Source organism: Castor canadensis, chromosome 3 (genome assembly GCF_047511655.1).
Source record: "Castor canadensis chromosome 3, mCasCan1.hap1v2, whole genome shotgun sequence".
NCBI classification, from domain to species: domain Eukaryota; kingdom Metazoa; phylum Chordata; class Mammalia; order Rodentia; family Castoridae; genus Castor; species Castor canadensis.
In genome coordinates this window covers 30322357-30343984 of record NC_133388.1, presented here as the reverse complement: position 1 = coordinate 30343984, position 21628 = coordinate 30322357, and the positions used below count along the sequence as shown (strand labels likewise).

The 21628-nt window shown below is 52.1% G+C and overlaps 1 protein-coding gene and 1 long non-coding RNA gene across 2 annotated transcripts in view; one reads left to right on the top strand and one right to left on the bottom strand.

Annotated features, from left to right (window-relative positions):
* LOC141421518 (uncharacterized) overlaps positions 1-21628 on the top strand; it is a 76350-nt gene that overhangs the window by 42415 nt on the left and 12307 nt on the right. The window lies entirely within an intron of this gene.
* Irf2bpl (interferon regulatory factor 2 binding protein like) lies at positions 12958-16197 on the bottom strand. The gene has a single exon (XM_020183768.2). It carries the CDS (start codon positions 16125-16127, stop codon positions 13770-13772), a length of 2358 nt encoding a protein of 785 aa, XP_020039357.1. The 5' UTR covers positions 16128-16197; the 3' UTR covers positions 12958-13769.

Genomic DNA, 21628 nt, shown 5'->3' with positions numbered 1-21628 from the left:
TACCCTGATGTGGGTGCTGCAGGGGAAGAGCAGAAGGTCCAGTAGGAGGAGGTAGGGGCTGCCCTCCAGCAGCTCAGGGAAAAGGCAGGTGCAAGAGCAAGGCCAAGAGGGCTTAAATTCTGACAGTGCTTATTTGCTGGTGAACTTGTGACACTACTCACCCTTTCTTGGCCTGCTTTCTCTCTGCTCAACGAAGTGCTCTGGAAGGTACCTCTCCCTGGAATTTTCCAGGATACTCCTCATGTCCCTCTTTCTCCTGGACCCTCCACCATTGTGGCCAAAGCTGCCTTTTCTTCCTGCCTGCCCATAGCTTTCTGCCTCCTTCTTTGGCCCCCACCCTACTCTCTCCTTCCCAGACACGTGGTTTTATTTTTAACCAGAGTTTACAGGCAGGATCTGGAAAAGCCAGTTTGCAAAAGAAGCTCCTGTGTTTGCTGGCTCCCTCCCCCACCTCTGAGGGTGAGTAGCTGGGGCCTAGCTTGGCCAGGCAGGGGGACCTGCCCAACAGGTGTGGGTGAAGGGCAGCCAGCCTGGGGACAAGGCATCCCAGCCGTGCTCACCAGCTGGAGGGCTGGAAGGGGGCCCAGGCTGGCCCTAGCTGCTCTAGTGGGGAGGAGCCACGCACTATGGCAGGGACAGAAGCAGAGGAACTTTCTGGGCTGATTGGCTCGGGCCTTCCCTCTCCCCTGGGAAGTCTCTGGTATTGTAGGCCAGACTCTGTCCTCTGGCAGCAGGGAGGGAGCAGGTGAAGCCAGGTTACCTAACAGACAGAGTAAGCATGGATTTAGGGTGCTGGCAGGAAAAGGGCATCAACCAAGTATTTTGGTTTGGTTTTGGTTTTTTAAAGGCTAATCCTTGATGCTTCAAAAATAGCAAGGAAGAAGTCATCCTGGAAAAACTCAGTACTGGGTCAGACTTCCTTGGCTTATTAAGACTCAGGGTGTTTTCTACTTTGAATTTGTCTATGGGGGAGTGGGGAGGTGACCATAACCTTTGGGCTGTCTGGCTGCTGGAGGTCTTTGTCCAGCTCAGGGGAAATCAAAAATCAGAAAGGGGTGTGTTGTGAGGAGGGATCCCTGGAAGGGGATTCTGGAGAGAAGGGGGCTGCACCATTATAAAAGAAGAGCTGACCTAGCCTGGCCACAGATGTGCAGGGGGTCTCAGGAGACTGAGGTATGAGTTAGTAAGGGGGGCGTTGGGGGGAGGGGTGGGATTCCTCAGCAGCCTGCAATGGGCCTGGCAGCCTGAGATTCCCACTCCTGGATTAGAGCTGGAGTCGGTCACTGCAGAAACAACTGCCAGGCTCTTGACCAGAAGTACAGAAAGATGGTGGTCATTTTGGAAGGGGAGCTAGCAGCCCATTTCCTGGAACTTGGTTCCAAAAGTGATGCTGGACTCTCTGAGTCCCTGGAGGGCAGGGCAGGATTTGGATACCTTCTTTCCCTGTCTCCTACAGGGGAGCCTGTGATTCACCACCCCACTGCCCTCCTGCCCATAACCAGACACTCCACAGCAGACAATGGCTAAGCATTTACCTTGTCCCAGGTCCTTTCATGAGTTACCTCACTTACATCTCATGCCACCTGAATTCTACAGAGCAGGAAGCAGGCTCTGAACTATTAAGTACCAGCCAAAGGTCAGGAGATAAGACTAGTTGTCCGAGAGCACCACTTCTCTCTTCAATACCACCCCTGCTCCAGGCCTCCACAGAGCATGGTCAAGGCCCACAGTTCCTCTCTAGCCCAACCATGTACCTCTCAACTTCTACCTGGCCAGGTGCACAGGTGGAGCCTCCAAATTCACTGTGGACCAGGAGCAAGACAGCACCTAGACCCCAGAATCAGGACTGGCTACATTATTTTCAGAGCCCAAGGCAAAATGAAAATGCAGGACTTTTGTCCCAAATTCAGAAGAATTTCGAGAATGTGGCAGTAAATTGTCAAGCCACCTCTTTGAATGTGAGTCCACACCCATAAAGCCAGTCCCGCCCAGAACCCACAGTGTCCCCAGTCAAGTGAGCTTGTCTTCCAGGACCCTGAGAGTGTGGCTTGGGGACACAAGTCCTCTCCTGAGTTCCTGGGGCCTCATCTTCCTGGTCATATGAGTGTGCAATCAGGGGCTGCCCAAGCCCTGACAGCTAATGGTCACAGAGTGACAGGGCAAGGCAGTGGGCCCAACAACATCTGCTGGTGCTGGTGGTGCAGCAGAAGGGAGAGAGTCCTCTGCCCTCCTTTCCTTTTCTGATTAGTTAATTCTTGAGCACCTCCTCCTTGACCGGGCCGCTAACCAACATTGACTCAGTGTCTAGGCACTCTTCAAGGCTCCAGGGCTCAGGCCTGTCATTTCACCCTAGAACAGTGCCTGGCCCTACTAAGAGTCCATCAAGATTTACTCAGACGGTGGAAGTAGCTGCTGGATGACGGACAGTCCTTGATGCTGGGCAGTGTGCTGGGCACACCAGTTAACACCACGATCTCATCTGGTCCTCAGCACCACCTAACAAAGTGGACATTGCCTTTTGGACAAGAGGAGGCCAAGCCTCCCAGAGTGATGTGTGGAAGGTTCCATAGCTACTATCCAGTAGAGCAAAAGACAGGTCCCTGGTTTCTAAGGCTTTTTATTTATCTTATCTTATTTTATTTTAACTTTCTGAGATAGGATCTTGCTTATGTAGCCCAGGCTGGCCTCAAACTCATGATCTAGTCTCAGACTCCAAGTGCTATGATTATAATCCTGTGCCACCTTCTTCAACTCTACAATAGCTGTTCCTCACCTGCCTGCAAGGGGTTCTATCCAACCCCAGGAACAGACAGATAAATCAGTGGATGGATGGAGAGAGAGTATAGAAAAGGCCTGAGTAGTCATCACACTCCGGCATGCTGGCTTCTCCCTCTGCTCCCAAAGAGGGCTGCCTGACACTGTCCCAGGTGAATCTTCCCCTGCACTTTCTACAAACCAAGCCCTGCTCTGAATGTCTGTCTGTTTTGGCAGTACTGGGATTTGAACTCATGGCCTTGAAGTTACTAAGCAGGCACTCTACCACTTGCTCCACAAATCCAGCCCTTTTTGCTTTGGTTGTTTTTGAGCATTTATGCTCTCGGTTGCCTGGACTGAGATCCTACTATTTACATTTCCCACATAGCTGGAATGACAGGCATAAACAGCCACTGGTAGAGATGGGGATCTCACAAACTTTTTGGCCAGGCTGACTTCAAACTGCAATCTTCCTGATCTTTGCCTTCCAAGTACCTAGGATTATAGGCATGAGCCACCACACTGTTTGCTGCTTTGAATGCTTTATGGACACTTGCACATTTAATCTGCTCAATGGCACCACGAAATAGGTACAGTTCTCATGCCCATTTTCCTGATGGGGAAACCAAGGGCAGAGGGGTGAAGCAAATAAGTGAGAGAGCTGGGATTGAAACCCAGGCAATCTGATCCCCAAATCCCTGCTCTTGTTTTTTTGTTGTTGGCAGTGGGGTTTTTTTGTTTGCAGTTCTGAGGTTTGAACTCAGGGCCTACACCTTGAGCCACTCCACTGGCTCTTTCTTGTGATGGGTTTTTTCGAGATAGGGTCTTTAGTTATTTGCCTGGGCTGGCTTTGAACCATGATTCTCCTGATCTCTGCCTCCTGAGTAGCTAGGATTACAGACGTGAGCCACCTGCGCCCAGACCCAAATCCCATGTCTCAACCATGTCACACCTCTGTCTGGAGGCCCTCCTGGATTCAAATTCCACTTTGGGCAAGCTACTTAACCTCTCTGTGCTTGGGTTCCTTCTATACAATGTGGAATACAACAGCACTCCATAGAGTTGTGTAGATGGGGGTTAGTACATGTAAGGTGCTTACCATGGTGCCTAGAACATAGCAGGCACTGCATAGGTGACAGTTTACTGATAATATGACTTTCCAGTTCCCCTGCATGTCTCCTCCCTTGTCAAGGCTGTCAGGCCATGAATTACCATCACTCTTCAAGTATATTCAGCCTCCCCATTCTCAGGTAACTTTCCCTGTAACTTTTCTCAGCTTGCACTGAAGGCGCTCTTACCACCTGCCGCTGGTTGCCAGGCTCTCTCCTGCCCTTCACAACCAAGACACTAGGACAAGCTGGGCATTCCATCACTTCATGCCTCACCCTCTGTCCCCTCAGAACCTGCTTGCTGGCTTCTGCCCCTTCCATTCTGTAGATACTTCTCTGGCTAAGGCCTTCTGGGATACCTTCCTGGCCTTATCTTGGCCCATCTCAGCACCTGGCCCTATAGTGACCCTAATCTACAGGTCTCCTTAGGTAGCAGGGTACTGCTTTCTGGGATCGTTCTGCTCTTCCTGGGGTCCCCTTCTCCCACCCCTAGAAGTGGGGTGTACCAGTTCCCAGTAGACTGTTCCACCACCCTAGTCTGCCTACTGTCCTTTGGGGGCCTCATCGAAACCCGTGCTTCCATCTACCACCCACAAAGAGGACCACTCCTCTCATCTCCTGCCAACACCAGTCTGTGGAGGCCAGACCTACATGTCCACCAGCCTATCTGTCATCTACGTCTTTTCCCCTGTGGCCCATGCCATCTTAGGCCAGTGTTTAGAGCAGAACCGGATTTCTTCCCCAAGACCTGCTCACCAATCACTGCCCTGCCTAAGGACCAAGCTGAGGCTAACTGCCTCCTTTCTCTCTTGGCTCAGGGCCTCACTAGCTGCTGCTGACAGCCTTCAGACCCTCTTGGGCACCACAGCCACCCTTGCTCTGCTCCGTGACCTCTGGCCTGCGTGGCTGAAATCCTCTCCTGGCTGGCTCCAACCCTGGTTCTCCATCCCTCCAATACTATCCTCACACATTTGCCACAGACGGCAAATCACCCCATGCCTCTCCTGTTCACAGCATCCTGCAGCTCTTGGTGACTAACGCCACGCCCCTCAGTGTAGCTCAAAGGTCTTGCTTGCTGGTCCTGACCCTCCATGCTCCACTTTCCAGCCATTTGAACTAACACCTTGCTTGAGGCAAAACTTCCTTCTTCTGCCTCCCAGGCTTCACCTCTGTCAAGATCCATCCCTCCCCCTCCCCTGCCCCTTCCTTTACAGACCCCACCTTGTGTTCCTGTGGCCCTGGGTCATAGTACATATCACCAGTGCAGAAAGCCTGCTGAGCTAAGCAAATTAAGGGTAGCAAGAACAGCTAGCATTCACTGAGCCAAGGGTCTGGATTGTGCTGACAATAAACAACCTTGTGAGACTGATTCCCATTTCCCAGAGAGGACACCGACGTCCAAGGAAATCCAGCAGCTTGTCCAAAGTCAACAGCAGAGCCAAGATTTGAACGCAGAGCTAGGATTTGAACCCAAACATCAATCATAAGATGTTTGTTGGTTGAATACAAGTTTTCACGACAGCACAGATCCTTGAGTTTTGAAGGAGGAGGGGAGTGACTGGAGGACAAAAGGAGAACGAGCAATCTTTTAAGCAGAAGCAACCGCCAGGACTGTGTGCTCTCCCACAGCAACCTCTGCCATCCTGAAGGGCAGGCAGCCCTCAGCTCAGTGTGGAAGGAGAGAGAACCCTAGGGGAAGGCCTAGCAGCCAGTAGGACAGGAGATGAGGCCTCCTGGCCTCAGGCTCTAACTCAGCTTGTTCCCAGGAAGGAGGGCTTGACCTGGACAGTACAGAACGAAGAAAAAGGTGGCGGAGGTTGTGGGAAATGCCCTCCTGCCCCTGGGTGCTGGAGGCAAGAGCTATGGCTAGCCAGCACCTGCTGACCCCCACTTCTGCTTGCTCCATGGGGACTAAGGCCAAGGTCAGGTAGGAGTCATGAGACTAGGGCTGTCCCTGGGGATGATGACAAGTGGCAGGTGCTGGCTTCCTGCCCTAGGGCTGGCTTTGTCTCTCTCCCAGCCCCAGTCAGGTCACCCTACCTCACTGAGGTGACCTGGAGGCCCAGCTGGGCTAGACCAGTCTAGAGTTTGAGAGGCCACTTCCTGGCAAGGCTCCTGGCCGGGTGGCTTAACCCCAGATGAGGCAGAGGACTCCACAGAGGCTCCTCCTTTGGGCTCCCTAGCTCCCCTCTTCCTGTCCTACCTTCAGAAGCACCTAGGTGCCTCCCTCTCCCACCCAGAGACTATCGTACTTCCAGAAGGCCCGCAGAATGTCCTGCTGGCAACTCTCCAAGCAGGTAGTAGCTGCTACCAACACAGATCCAAGACCAATAAAGCCCTAGGGCCTATGGCTCAGGCAGACAAGGGACAAAGAGAAGGGGGATTTGTGGGAGGTGGTCACATGAGTGACACCCAGGAGCACAGAATTAATTCCTTCACATCCATGTGGCCCTGAATTCCAGAGCCACCTCTCCCAGGTCACTGACCATCATGGTCAAGTACCACCAGCCCAGCAAACCCGTTCTTAAAAGCAGCAGACTCCTGAAGCTGCAAGAGCTCGGCAGGGACTGCTCACTCCTCTCCCAACGAAAGCACCCAACTCCTGGAAGAGATGTTGCTGGCGGAGAGTAAGGTGGGGACAGAGCGAGGAAAGGCATAAGTGCCCTTTGCCACGCTGGACTGAGTTTTGTACTGTTCTGTGTCTCAGTAGTTTCCTTCTCTGTAAAGTGGGGTAAGCATAAAACATACTAGGCATATTTTCCTGTCAAAGAGAATAACAACCACAACCAGCCTCAATTTGCTAGAATAATAGAGAAATCATACACAATGTCTAGTCTGCTGGCATGTCTGCAGGTTATATTCCATAACATTCTCTCCCTCACTTTTTTTTTTGGTGGTACTACTGATCCAACCCAAGGCCTCACGCATGCTAGGCACGCACTCTACCACTGAGCCACCACACCACCCGTTCCCTCTCTTCCTCTTTTTCTTCAGCCTAGCTTCCCAGCTGGTCCCCTAGGGCCCAATTCTTCCAGCTTCACCAAGCTGTAGGTGGCAGGAGAGGGAGGAGAATGTAGCTGTTGGTGAGGAAGGCTCTGGACACTGAAGGGGATACCTGGTCCCTCTGGCCACTGCCCCCTGGCCATTCCTTCCAGGGAACACTCAAGCCACCAGGCAGGGAAAGACGGATACCTTAGGGAGCTGAACTCACATAAGATGTAGGTGCACTGGATGTGGGCAGAGAACACACACACACCTTGCTCAGGAGTACATGACAAATAGGAGCTTGAAGCAGGGTGTGGGTGACATCTCTCTGACAGACCTTCAAGTTAGCACCCCAGACCCAGATTGGGGCTCTTTCTGATCCAAGTCCAGGTCCTTGTCCTACACCTTTCTTCTTGCCTCTGGCTTGGGCTAAGATCTAGCCCCAGGGCATCTGAATGACAGATCTGAACTCCTTTGTGCATCTTGCACTTCTGAATGCATACTCACCATAATTGTACACCATGCTTCCCTCCCTGAAAATTTGTAAAGGAGACAAACCTACTTTCCACTGAGTATCTTTATATGCTCTTTGATTGTTTTTCTTTTAGCATGTATATAGAATATCTTTTTAATAATATAAAAATAGAGAGGTGGTGGACAGCTTTGCTATTACCTATAGGAATTTAAACCCATCTTATAGATAATAGAGAGCCAAAGGAAGTCTGTTTTGTTGGTTTTGGTTTTGGTGGGACTGGAGTTTGAACTGAGGGCTTAGCACTTGCAAAGCAGGTACTATACCACTTGACCCGCACCTCCAGTACATTTTGGTCTGGTTACTTTAGAGATAGGGTTTCCAAAACTATTTGTCTGGGCTAGCCTTGAACCATGATCCTCAGATGTCACCCTCCCAAGTCACCCACGCTTGGCTCCTTCTTTTTTTTTTTTCCCAAGACAAGATCTCACTATGGTTCTCAGACTGGCATAGAACTTGTGATCCTCCTGTCTCAGCCTCCTGAGTGCTGGGATCACAAATATGTGCTAGTCTCAAAGGAGGCTTCGTTTTTTTATTCTTTTTTATATTTTTGATGGTGCTGGGGTTTGAACTCAGGGCCTCACGCTTGCTAGGCAGGTGCTCTATCATTTGAGTCATTCCGTCAACCCTCAAGGGAGACTTCTAAGCAAGGGTGCAACATACTCAGATGGAAAAGGATAGACTGCTGCAGAGCCATGACCTGAAGTGGGTGGTAATCAGAAGCACCAGGAGACCAGTCAGGAGGCTGGGACACTGATCTCTAGAACAACCTAAATTAGAGGCCTACAATTACAGCTCCCTTATAGACGTAAGCTTTCCTGGATCCACCCCTAAGATTAGACTGTCCTACCTGGTAGATGCGCACCTGTGATCCCAAAAGAAGAATACAATCAAGCAAGACCCAAAAATTGTCAGTCACAGTTTTCCCCTAAAACAAGCAAGAATGCCAGGGAACACACTGGCTGGCAGGGCTGATGCTCCTCATAGGAGCAATATACGTTAGAAATTAGAACCACCATCTGCTTCCTGCCTACCTCTCTGCTTCATCCAAGCTGAGCCCAAGGTGGGCTCATTCCTTAATTAAGTTTGGGGGTAGGAGGCAGTGGAGGGAGACATCAGAACAACAGCATCACCCAAGAATTCCCAACTAAACAGTGTTTGGACAGCACCACTGGGTGCCCCAGACCACAGAGCCTAGAAAATGGCCCTTTCAACTCTTCCTGAGGTCCTCCTGTAGTTAGCCTTGCTCACCATCGTTGGGAGGTTCACACTAAGACCCAGGAAGATGCAGAGAGGCATAATAGATGGGTCTTATGCTATGAGCGTCGGTGGGGGTCAGAATCCAGAGGCCTTCTACATGGAGCAATGTTGGAGTCTGGGAATAGTCCCGGTTTTAGGCTGACCTAGGTTTGAATTGCAGCGGGTCTGGATGGTCTTGAATATTTAATTTCTCTGGGCTCAGTTGGCCCATGTGTAAATGGAAGGTAGCACAGCTTCTTCATAGGCTGGCCTGAAGCTTGGATGGCTCCATGTGCATCTACCTAGCACATTCTGTACCACTTAGCATGTCATTAGATCCCTTCAGTTCCCACTTAGCAGTAGGAAGAGACAGTCTGGCAGAGATGAAGACAAGGAGAGAACAAAGAAGCCCCAAGCTCAAGGGAATCAAAAAGAGTCCTGGGTGTGTCTTCCCCTACTACCATCTATGTCTAGATGGTTGTCCCCAGTTGGTTTTGGAGTCAACTGCTTATATGAGTGTATTAAACCTTCAGAAGTTTCCAAACAGCAAACAGGGAGATGGTGTGAATGTCCACAGTTCAAAGGTTAAGAAACAACTCTTCTCTTTCCATCCTACCTGATATTTGTACTCAGAAACTTTATGGAGTTGGAGGGTGGTAGAGCACTTGCCTACCATGCTGCAAGGCCCTAGGTCCCATCTCCAGCACTGGGGAAAAAAGAAAAAGAAAGAAACCTAGAAACTTTGCTGAAATCCTCTTCCCCAAAAGATATGGCTGCAAAAGAGACCATTGTTTGTTCTCAGTCCTCCAAAAGTTAGAAAAAACAGTGAACCCTACCCCAGCAGATACTTACTCTCCTGTGCCCACTTCAACAGCAGCCCTTGCCATCAAAAGTTCTAGTGAAGTCAAGTGTTCTTACATTTTTTTTTCAATGTTTTTATTGCTGTTTCCTTACAGGGATTTAGCCCAGATTCTGCCACTGTGTGACACACTTCACCTCTCTGAGCCTTGAGGTCCTCATCATTACAAAGTAGATGCACTAGACTTGAGTTCTGACCTCAAGTTCCACAGGTGGCTTTGGATGTGCACAGACCCCTTTACAAACCCAGTACTGGATTTATCCTGAAGAGAACTGGGAGACAGTACAGTTGTACTGTATTTCCCTTTGCATCTTTTGACTTTTGAGCCAAAGGAATGTATTACCTATTCAAAAATAATCATATAAAATGTATCTTTAAAAGGAAAAAAACATACACATGTATATGGTATCTGTACTTTCTTGGAGAAGATCCAGAATTCTTACTAGATTTTTCTTTTCTTTTTGAGAGACTTTAGCAAAGTTTATTGGGGAAACAGAAAGTGAAAGGATTTTTACTGGGGAAACAGAAAAGTGAAGTTTAAAGTGCGGAACTCCTTCAAGGAGGAGAGGACCTGGAAATCGGTAGTCCCTTTTCTGAATTTTTCTAAGGTTTCTCTGGTCCCAGAAAAGTTTAGGAAATATTTCACTAAATGACCTTAAGGGTCATCTCTAGTTTCAACTGCCTGTATTTGATGAAAGTGAATTTCAGTAGTCATCCCATCAGCCATCTTGGGCTGGATGTTATGGGAAAATGCACCTGGATTCTTATCAAGTCTTAGGACTTGAGACAGCTGTCCTGTTGGTGGATCACCCATAGTGCTGCCTTTAGAGATCAAAGCCAAGAAATGACCTTGACCTACTCTCTCAAAGTTGTTGATTAATTAATTCACTGTTCTATCCATGTCCACTGAAGAAACACCCACCTTGAATTAGGCAGACAAGTGATGCATATAAATAAATATAGATTTGAAACTGCTATCCACTTTGGCTCTGAGGGGGAAGGGAAAAAGGATGGGAAATGGGGGTTGGGTGACTCCAGCTAACAAAGTAATGAATGGAGTCTAGACTCCTCCTGACACCTGGGTCTGAATCTCTGAGACCCATAAGATGCCACAGAAGAATACTTCCTAGGTATCCAACATGGAACACTTCAAGGAGGGAGAATTTAGCTGAAGACTTAGCAGCTGAATGGGTCCAGTGAAGAAGATAAGGTCACATGACTTTCCCTCCACCCCACCCCCCCCAAAATGGGAGAGCCACCATTTAACAAATGGCCCCTGGCTAGGTAAACTTTAATTAACTGCACCATTATAATTCACCCCAACCACTCTCTCCCTCCTGCTCCCTCCTCCTCAGGGCTTCCTTAAGTGAAACCAAACTGGCCTCCTTGCTAGATGCCTCATTATTACAGCTACTGCTCCTCCTGCTAATAATAGCACCTGGCAACAAGAAGGGAGAAAACTATACTGTGCTCAGTTCTTAATGATAGGCCCCTCGCCTACCTATGTGCACCAGTAATCAAGGGTCTTGTAATCCTAAGAGTCCAGAACATAATACTAAAGCAATGAGGAGACAGTTGCAGGCAGGCAGGAGCCAATGTGCACACAGAAGCAGATAACAGGGCAGGTTCCAGTTGGAGCCACCAGACACTACTCATAGGGTCCACACCCAGACAGTTAATCCACACATCTAAACCCATATGCGTGCCTTCCTTCAGCGGTGGCCAAATTACACCCGCGACACTCTTCTCGGGCTGCTGAGCCTTACCCATTTCAAGAGTATGTGCATTGGGAGTGGGGGTTGAGAGCACTTTAGAGGATCTTTGAAGCAAAACATGCTTGGTTTTTATTAATGAGCTTATGAGAAAAGCCAAACCAGACCTTTAAGTGAAATATGTGATTGGTAGCCAGGCGAGGATGGGTTTTGGAATTAACTCTTCCTCCAGTCTGCTATGCATTACCACCCCCAAGTTAATTACCCCTGAGGATGAAAATAGGTTTCATGACTCATAAGCACCGATACAACACTTGGCAGCCGATGAAAATGCAAGGACACATTTGCAGGAAGCTGACACCAATGAATATCTATTTATATGTGGGGAGATTCTTAAAGAGGTGAGACAGGCACCTCCATGGACGAGAATTAAGAGGCTGCAGCAGATCCATCAGTACTGTCATGTGTGCACATTTCCAAACCCACACCACACACCCCTCACAGGCACACAGGTTCCTGGTTTCCACCACTTCATAATGGTGGCAAAAGCAGAACAGAAACCAAAAGGTGTTATTAACAGCAAGTCCCAACATCAACCCAACCTCCACACCGGTGTTCAGGGCTAACCGGTGATTTGTTTGCTTCAAACGTGCCTGCGCCCATACCCACCTCCCTGTCCTCCCGCTCCTTCTTCCACCCCAGTCGGGTGAAGCGGCCAAGTTTCTTGACTTGCTCCTCCAGCCTCCGCTGGGATGGTCCAAGCCCAGCTCGCCCCGCCCAGGAATGGGGTGTGGCCAGGAATGAATTTCAGATAGGCTCGCTTATGTTTTGTTTTGCTTCCTCCCTCCCGTTTTCTAGTCTTCTTCCACTCGCCAGCAGGAAAGTGCAAGGTTCAAACCAGGTTTAATTTGCCTTCCCCTAGCTCTGGGAGGTCTCCGGTCTGGTGTCATCACTGGGCTCTGAGCTCTAAAGGGCATTTTAGTCCTCTGTCCCCTTCCCTGCCAGTCTACACTTCACAAATGAAACGCCCGAAAGTTGATTACAAGAATTGCATTTCTTCACCAGTAGAATGTATTTTATTTGGTGTGTAAGTAAACCTCGCTTCAGGAACTGGGTTTAGGTTTCTTTCTAGCTCCTCCCGCATCCCCCAAACCTACTCTGATCAGCTGTGTGTTCTGCCTTTAGAAGTACTCAAAGGGAGGGGGGGCTTGTAATGAATGAGGTGAAAACTGCTTTTCCAAAGCATCAGTTGGGTACTCCTGGGACTCTGCAGGCTCACACCCTTCCCTGTCCCCACTGATGGCTCTCAGCTCTGTGGCATTCTTGCTTTAAATGTGCAATAACAGTGAGTTTTGCCATATGTAAAAGGCAAAGCACCTTATTTTCTAGATTCACCCTCCCCACTCCCAGTTTCATCTGCATTGGGCAGAACATACTCATGGCCCCAGGGCGAGACACCAAAAAGCATTCCTGACAATGTCATTTGCAGCTGGGCCCCACATGGGAGGGGTGGAGATAGAGATGATGAAGAGTAACAGAAATTGCTTAGTCAGCACCTGTCGCCTCCCCTCCAAGAGGTGAATGTAAATAGTCTGGTGCCCAGAGAGAGGGGCAGCCAGGCAGCACAGGGCCTTCCTCACTTGCCAGCTCTGGGAGCTTTCAAAGGGACTAGCATTCCCCATCTGTGATGGAGGTAGGGCGGTGTCTTGGAGTTGGAAGTTGTGTGGCCTCAGCCCTAGAAAGACAAACTTGCTGACTCGAGCAGAATTAATATCAATTGAATTTATTACAAGTTACTAAGCTCCAAGGCACATTACAGTGTTCTGTTAACTACAGAAATGTATAAAGGACAAACAGAGCAGGTTCTCCATGTCTAGCATTTCGCTCTACTGTTCAAAAGCATCCGTGCATCAACAAAGCAAAAACAAAACAACACCCAACACATTCAGGTCAGTAGAAACAAACCAAAACATTTTCCCTCACAAACTTGCAACAAAAAACACCCCACCCACCCCCAACACCCCCTTACCATTTTGCAAACAAAACAGGAAAACAAAACAGAACACAAAATAAAGTGAAGACTTCAACACTTGGGGCTGTTTAGAAAGAAGCTTTCACCATTTTATAGCATCATCATTTTTTTTAGGCAGCAACACTGGCCTTGGCAAAACAAAAAAAGTCTTTTTCTTTTGTGTGTTTTTCCTTTCAGAGAGTGCATAACATTTACAAAAATACACACCAGCAGCAGTCGTTGCTAAGGGCTATTAATTCTGTACCTAGGCAAACATTCTGCCACCAAATAAATGCTAACCGAATGCGATGCAAATGACCCAACCAATATTATACTGCTTAACACAAACCAGCTTATCCTTCAAATGAAGAAGTTACATACCTTTGTTCCAAAATATAGAAACATACGACGAAAATAATGTCTATACATAAGACTAACTTTTTGCAGTTTGTTATATTCACAATTCTACATCTTGGGGGAGAGGGAGGGGAAGGGGGAGGGGTGGGGGAGGTGCCCTCAGGACTGGAGAGGAGCTGGTCTAGGGCAAAGGAGGTGGCTGCCCTGTGGTTCAAGGGTCTCTCTCCTTTTTCACTTTAACATCCCCAGCTAAGATAGTCGCGATTTCGCCCTGCATGAAGGCCCAAGGTACATTCGACCCGACTAGGGGGCATTTCTCTCCGCTGGGGCAATACACCTCACCAGTGGCCCCCTGGGCCTTGATACTCTCTCTAGAACAAGGGAAGCAGAATTTGTGGCTAGGGACTGATGGGCACTGAACGAAATGCGTGTCCTCCAAACGTTCGTGGCAAATGGTACAGCAGAGGGGTCCGCTGTTGGCCATGGGGGAATCCGGAATGTTTTGGGGGTGCACTTGGTCCATGCCCGGGTGGGCGCTAGGCGGCGGGGGCGCCACCTGTAAATTCAGGTCCCCGTTGCGTGATGCCAAGCGACGCTGCCCCGGCACGGAGGCAGGCGACACTGGGCTGCTGCTGTTGCGTCTCGCGGACGCAGTTGTAGAGTGCACCGAACTGCCGTCCTTGGGCGAGTGCGCCGTGCCCAGAGTGTCTGCCACCGACATGAGGGCGGCCATAGGGGACGGACCGTTCTGGGGGGCTGACTCAGGCGGGGTGGTCCGATTGGAATGGGGTCCCAGGGATGGGGGCGGTGGGGGCGGCCCCCCTGCCGCGTGCCCTGGTGTCGCAAAGCCCCCGGCCGACATGGTGAGCTTCAGGGCCTCGCTCTGGTTGGCCATCCACTGCTGCCTCTGCTGTTCCTCGCCCAGTTTCAGCGCGCCCTCAGCCGAGTCCGGGGGTTCAGGGGACGCCTTCCTCTTGCGCAGGCTGGCGGCTGCACCCCGGCCCGAAGGTGCGGCGGGCGGCAGAGGCCCGGTCCCCGGAGGTGCACTGGGGGCGCGGCTGAGGCTCACCAGCGCCGTAGGCAGCATGGGGCAGCTGGCGTCCAGGTATGGCTGGGGCAGCATGTCCGCCCCAGGCACGCCCTCCTTGAAGAAGCGCACAGCCTCTGGCAGCAGGTCCCCTAGCAGGCGCCAGTCCCCGGAGCCATGCTTCTTCTCGTATTCCAAGTACTTGAAGCCAGAGGAGAGGCCCCGGCCGAAGTCCTTCATGCAGTCTTGGTACATCTGCTTGGCCACCCCAGACGCGCTGGAGTACACGTTGCCCGAGCCTGTGGGATACTCAATGAACAGCTTCAACTCGTAGTCCATGCCGGGTTTGGAGACGGCATCGAAAGCAAAGACGCGGCCCAGCAGCGAGTGGTCCTTCTTAAAACGCACCTCGTAGGGGGTGCAGCCAGCGAGCGTGAGCAGCGTGTCGCGGACCATCTTGGGCTTGCTGGCCCACTCCTCGGCACGATTACGCAGGCTCTCGCTCAGCTCCGCCAGGGCCTCGGCGTTGCGTTGCTTCTCCTTCAACTCGCGCTCCTGGTCTGTGCTGGACACGGAGCCCGGCCTCTTGCCACCAGCACCCACGCCCACCTCCGCCACAGACGACGAGGTCGAAGACGACGCCGAAGACGCCGCGGCCGATACGCCCGGAGCACCCCCGAGACAGGCAGGGCCCCCGGGAGCCCCTGGCGGCGCGGGCGTTGGGGGCCCGCGACTGCTCAGCCCGTGGGGCGGGGGTGGGGGCAGCACCGCCGCACTGGCTGGGCCGTTAAGCAGCGTCTGCGGCAGCAAGTTGGGGGGCACCGTGAGCTGCGGGCCTCCGCCACCTCCCGGGTTGGGCAGCCCGGTCACCAGCCCACTGTGCGTCCCACGGCGGGACGCCACCGACGCGGCAGCTGAAGATGAGTTGGGGCTTTGGCGGTTCAGTTCCGGGGGCCCTTCCTCAGGTGCTGGCTTGGGGAAGCCATTTGGGCCCCCCAGGCCGTTGGGCAACCGCGCGGCGTGGCTGCTGCTCCCCAGACTCACCGGCGGTGGCGGGTACTCGAAACGGCTGCGCTGTTCCACGGCGGCGGCGGCGGCGGCTGCGGCTGCGGCGGCTGCGGTCAGGCTGTAGCGATCCAAGCCGGACGGGGCCGCCAGCACCGCAGGCTTGCTGGAACCATCGACGTGGTTGAGTTGTTGCTGCTGCTGCTGTTGCTGCTGCTGCTGCTGCTGCTGCTGTTGCTGCTGTTGCTGTGCGGCGGCCGCTGCTGCTGCCGCCGCTTCCTTTGCCGACAAGGCCACTGTCTTGACCCCGACGGGCGGCGGCGGCCCGGGGGAGCGGCCGTCCTGGAAGCAGCCATGCGCCCGCTTCAGCTGGCGCGCGGTCTCGATCACGAACTCTATGCGATCCGCGCCTTCATAGTTGACACAACCGCGGCATACGGGTTCGGAGAAGTCCCAGATCATGGCCCAGGGCATGCGAGGCAGGTCGCACAGGTAGCAAGATTGTCTCCGGGACGAGGACACCTGCGCCGCGGACATGATGCCAGCCCTGGGGAAGGTAGGCCCCCGCCCGGGCTGTCTCCGAGGTGCCTTCTCCTCCGGGAGGACTAGCTGGCTGTGCAGGGAGTCTGGCTGCGGGGGAGGAAGGAGGGGGGGGCGAGAAAGTTCTGCCCCAGGGGCTGGAGGGAGCGCGAGTCTCCACCGCCGGCGCAGCGCCTCTCCGCGGGGGCTCCACCGCCTGAGCGGCGGACGGGTTCAGCCCGCTCCTCGCCCCCACCTCCTACTGCGGCTGTCTTGTTGGGAGTGGAGCTCAGACGCCTTCTTCCTGGTGCCGCAAATCGGGGCTGGAAGCTCCGGGTCCGGGGGGAGGGGGCTAGGGTGCTGGCCGTCGTTGCCTCTTGGCCCCCTCCCCGGAGTGGCTGGCGCGTGGACGCTCGAAGGGGGCTTCTTCCTTTCCCCAGGGAGCCCCCCAAGGAGCTGCGTCCTCTCCCCGCCAGGCACCCTGGGGCGAGGGCTGGTAATGTCACCCAGCGCCCGGGTTCAATCTTGCCGAAACCGATGCTTCCCCGGAGGGCTGGGGGAGGGGGTGGCAGCCGGAGAGTAGCTTTCCCCTCCGCAGCGTCTGCCGTTCCGCTGGCGGCGGCGGCGGCGGGTTTGCACGCCGGAGGCAGCCGCTGCGGCCACCGCTTCCTGGACGCACGGGAGCGGAGCCGAGGAGAGGAGCGCACGCACACAGGCTCCCGCCGCCCCCTGGCGTGGCGGGCTCCCGGGCCGCCGAGGTTGGCGGCGCTCACGTTGGCTGCAGGGCGCTCGCACGGCGCCTCAACCTGAGTCGCATCCCTTCCCGCTCGCGCTCGCCCGGAATGTGGGGTTGTGATTGTTACTCTACGTTCCGGAGGCGCGTCTCGGCGCTCCTGCTCCGGCTGCGGCTCGCGCTGTCCCCGGCTTGGCCGCGCGGGATGCCGCCCGGGCGGAGCGCTGACGTCACCACCATGCTCTGCACCAGTCCCCCTCCGACCCCCCTTTACACTTCCTCTGTCTGTGGAGCCCACTTGTTGCTCGGGAAAGGCGCATGCGCGGCAGGATGCCCAGATTCCTCCCAGCCAGCCCCTCCTCCGCGCCTCCGCCCTCCCCTCCCCCCTCACCGTGTGTGTACAACAGCTGAGGCTGGGAGAGCTAATGCTGGAAGTCCAGGAGTGGGGCGGGGCGGGGGGGAAGCAGTGTGTGGAAACAGACTATGACCTTTCCTTTTCCTGCCCGGCTTTCCCAAGTAAAAACGCTTTTAGGAGCCACGAGCGTCGTTTCCTATTCCCGTTTCCCACCCCACCCCAGGCAATGAATTTAAATGTCCTGTCTCAGGATTTTCGCTGTGAATTTCCTGCAAGGTCTTACCCATTTTATCTACGATCAAAGCTCCCAGCCCCCATGGGTGTTACATTCCTTGCCACCATTGATGTCCAAGCACCTGCAAAATTTAGCTGTTTTCCAATCTTCCAGAAACTGCCTTTTAGATTTGTTTTTGTGCCTTGGTCTAGGAGGTAGAGCTTCAACGATGGCTAACTAAATGAATTCAGGGTGAGCCACCCCCTCCCCCTGGCCGAACTCTTAGAAATTTTGACTGAACGTCTAAAGAAGCTACGAGCACCCGGAGGCCAGTCAACTGGCTGCGCACAGCTGCAGTTGAGCGCCTGGAGGGGGAGGTGCTGGAGAGGCCAAACAGGTGAGTGGTTTTCTGGGTTTCATAAAAGCTGGTGGCAGCATTTAATAATATTGATAGTTTTTTGTACAGCACAGCCGCAGTTTTGAAAATTCTTTCTCACATGCTGTGATTTCATGCCACACGGCTCCAGAACGCTGTGCAAGGCCATGATTTTTTTTTTTCTCTTAAAAGATCACGGCTCATCATTTTTGCTCATTGAGGAACAGGTATGTTGGTTGTAGCGCTGGTTGGGGCATTTCAGCTCGTTCTTCTAATCTCATGAAAATGGAGATAATCCCGGGGGGGAAGGCTGGAGGAGGGGATACAGCATAATGGGATTGGGTTCTGCCCACGGGATTGGAATTTCCTGTCACTTAAGGGGCTTTGCAACTTGAGCTACTTATATAGCCTCTGTTTTCTTCTGTAAAATGGAATGATAGCTTGCAACTAATTAGGGTTGCTTGAGCCTTCAGTTTGTCGTAGTAAGAAGTACTTGTGGGCCAGACACTGTGCAAGGTGGTTTATTTGCATTGCCCTTAATATCCTCTACATTATAGCATAGACATATAATATTAAGGAGTATTGTCTATATGAAACCTTTATTATTATCTACCAGATAGATCCCATTAATTCCACTTTATATGTTAGGAAAGTAAAGAGGTTAAATAACTTGCTCTCAGCAGTTGGAACTGGGCTGGGATCTAAAGCCAGTTAATCTGATTTGAGAGGTGGCTTTCACTAGCTTGGACTCCCAGGGGTAGTTTGAGGTGCTCAAAATTTCTATCATCTGTATTCTTTGTTACATACAATCTCATATGTAAATGCTATGCAAATGTACCTTCCTAACCAACCTCCAGCCTCCCAGATTGTGCTACGAATTCTTCTCTGTACAGAAGTGGATCTGCCACAGCCAGACTGTAACATAAATACACTATATAGTATATGGAGCACAATGTTGGATGCACAGGAAGCTGACAGTAAGTGTTGTTATTATTAGTATCGATACTAGTGTCAGTGTTAACATATGAAAATACTTTATAAAAGTACGTAAGACATAGAATCATTATTCTTATTATCACTGTCATTACTACTATTGTAATAAAGTTCAGTTGAAGTAACAATAAATACTTGTTGTTTTTACTTTGACATTTGACCTCCAGAACCTGTTCCCCTATCCAGAACTCCCCGGCATCCTGACCTTACACTCATTTTGAGGCCTCAAGTGCAGAGGAAAGTGGAGTTTCTAAGGACAGGGAGAAAGAGAGAAGGAAGAGTCCTTAGGGAGCCTCTCTTTCATCTCAGAGCAGCGCAATTTTTGTTTTTGCAAAACAGTGAGCTCACTATGCGCTCCAGGGCAGTAATAAACTTTGCCTGGCCGGCTGGCTCACAACAACAATTCCTCTGCAGAGAACTGCTCCCAGAGCACTGCCTCACCCTCTTAGACTTCAGTCCTCCCCACACCACAACTACCCTGGAGTGACTCAAACACAGGGCTGGGAAATGACTTGACATCCCTGCCAGCCTGGGGCTCCTGAGCTTTGGCTTGACTGGTTGACCCATTTCTTTACGTTATTTATTCAGTCCTTCCCTTTTTACACCAAAAATCCTGGAGAAATAGCCACTTAGCCACAACCCTCTGGCCAGGCAGCTAGAAAAAGCAAGTTGGATTCTGTGACATAGCGTTATGTTTGATATGCACACACATATGTCTCCATCTCCCTTTCTGTCTCTGTCTTCACTGTTACTAAAGGAAGGATACACACACACACACACACACACACACAGACAAACACACACTGGTGGATCTTCAAACACACTGAATTAGAAATCAGTGTGCATTTGCAGACTTCCATTGCAGCCTACAGTTTCATAATCCTTGTATTTCAAAAGCACAACTCTCCATAACACCTCCCCCCCACCCCCATGAATCACCTCCGTTTATGGTGATAAATCGCTTCTTAACTGCTTGTCTGACATGGCCCTGTTTGGGAATGTGTGAGATTGCAAGAGGCAGGAGCTCCAATATTTTGGAGATGAGGTTCTCCCTACCTCCTCCCTTGCATCAATATACTGTGGCCACGTGGGAAGGAATTGGGAGGGGGCTCAGCCTAACACACAAGGTCACAGAGACAGCACTGGTGCTGTGGTCCCAGGGATTACAAAGACTATCAAAGCAGAGCACAAAATGCCAGCACTGTCTCCCCAAAGTTCCTTCGAACTGGCTATCTCCCCTAGCTTGCCATCAGAGCTAGCATCCTCGGAGAACCCCAGCTCTAAACTAGAGCAAAAGGTCAGCATTCCACTTGGCCTTTCCGGAGCAAGCCTAATGTTAGGAATGAGAAGGTTGCCAGGAGCCTATGCACTAGGAAGCTCTCTGCACGCTCCCATCCTCCTCTGCCCCCTACGTTTTCGTGGTAGAGATGGGGCAGGGATAGGGGTGCTCTTGGCCTGGCAGCCTTGCAGCCAGCTGGCTCGGGAGACCGAGGCTGAACCTCGCGTCACCCGGCTGCAACGCGCGCCGCCAAGCGCTCCGGCGAGAGAAAAGCCTTTTTTGGTAACGCTCAGCCAGGCCGTAAGCAAAGCTGGGTTCTTTGGTCTGGGAGAACAGTCTCGGAGTAGATGAAAACAAATGGCTGGGTTGGACCCTCCTCTGGCCTCTCCAAGGCCCAGATCCCTGCGAGTCAGAAACCTCAGGGGCGCAGCCTGAGCAGAGTCTTGCAGAACTGTGGACATTGGGAGAATAGAGACTGCAGAGTGATTTACACATTTATTCCGTGGCGGAAGTATTTGCCTTTCCCCAAAGGATTAATCCTGGTATTAAAAAAAAAGAAAGTATTAGGTTAGGCCAGGGCACAGGGTTACGCAAGAGCCACTCGAGCGTGAAATCCCAGGAACAACGTGATTCGCTGAGAAGCCCCGGGGAGCCGAGCTTGCGCCGCCGGCTGGGACCTGCCCAGCCCCGGGCTCTGTGCAAAATTGGGTAGAAGGACAATGAGGGCGGGCATAGTGGTTGGTGCTGGGAAGGTGGCCGATGAGAACGATCTGATCTCTGGTTGCGTTTTTCCTGGAGGGGCGGGGAAAGGCTGGGGGAGTCGCGTCTGGTTCCTGCCTCCTCCGGGCTTCCTCTCCTTGCCAGCGTGCCAGGGCACCGGGGGAGCCCAGCGCTGTCCTCAGCAAAAACTGGTGTTTTTTTAGTTCCAAAAATAAAAGAACCCTGAAATGAGCTGCCCAAGAAGCAGGCCTAAAGGGAAAAAGGGAGGAAGCGCCTGACAAGGGTGCTATTCACTGACCTGGTTGGGTTAAAACAAATACTCAACCCCAATAAGAGGGATGGTGACAGTAGACGGGGATCCTGGCCGGCGGGGGCCGTCAAAGCCACAGGTGCGATACCCTTGGACCCTCCACTCCACCCTGCACCCGCCCGGGCCTCAACAGGGAGGCTCCCACCTGCCTGCACTGAGCTGGGGATTTCCACCGCCCGGCTAGGGAGACCCGTTGCCGCCAGCACTTTCCTGCCAGGGCCGCCAGAAGGCGGGGCCTCAGAACGGGAAGCCCCTCCCAGGGCCTCACTATCCCTGGGTCACGTCTAGGACATGCAGGCAGCTATCGCTGCTTTTCCTGGTTGACCAGCACTTTCAAGTATTTTGATTTGTTGGAGCTGGGTAGTTCAACCTGAAACCCAACTCCGGAGAGAGGAAGGGGGTGGGTACATATTTACATTATGTTGTTCAACTTGGACTTTGCTGACCTTAAATAGCAGTGTGACCTTGAACAAATCACTTACACTTCGGTTTCTTCCAGTAAAAGGAATAATTGCGCTGTCTCCTTTGCCTCATTGGTC

What these genes read in the sequence shown, in the direction of transcription:
- Irf2bpl (XM_020183768.2), bottom strand. Translation starts at nt 16,127, where the DNA reads ATGTCCGCGGCGCAGGTGTCCTCGTCCCGGAGACAATCTTGCTACCTG.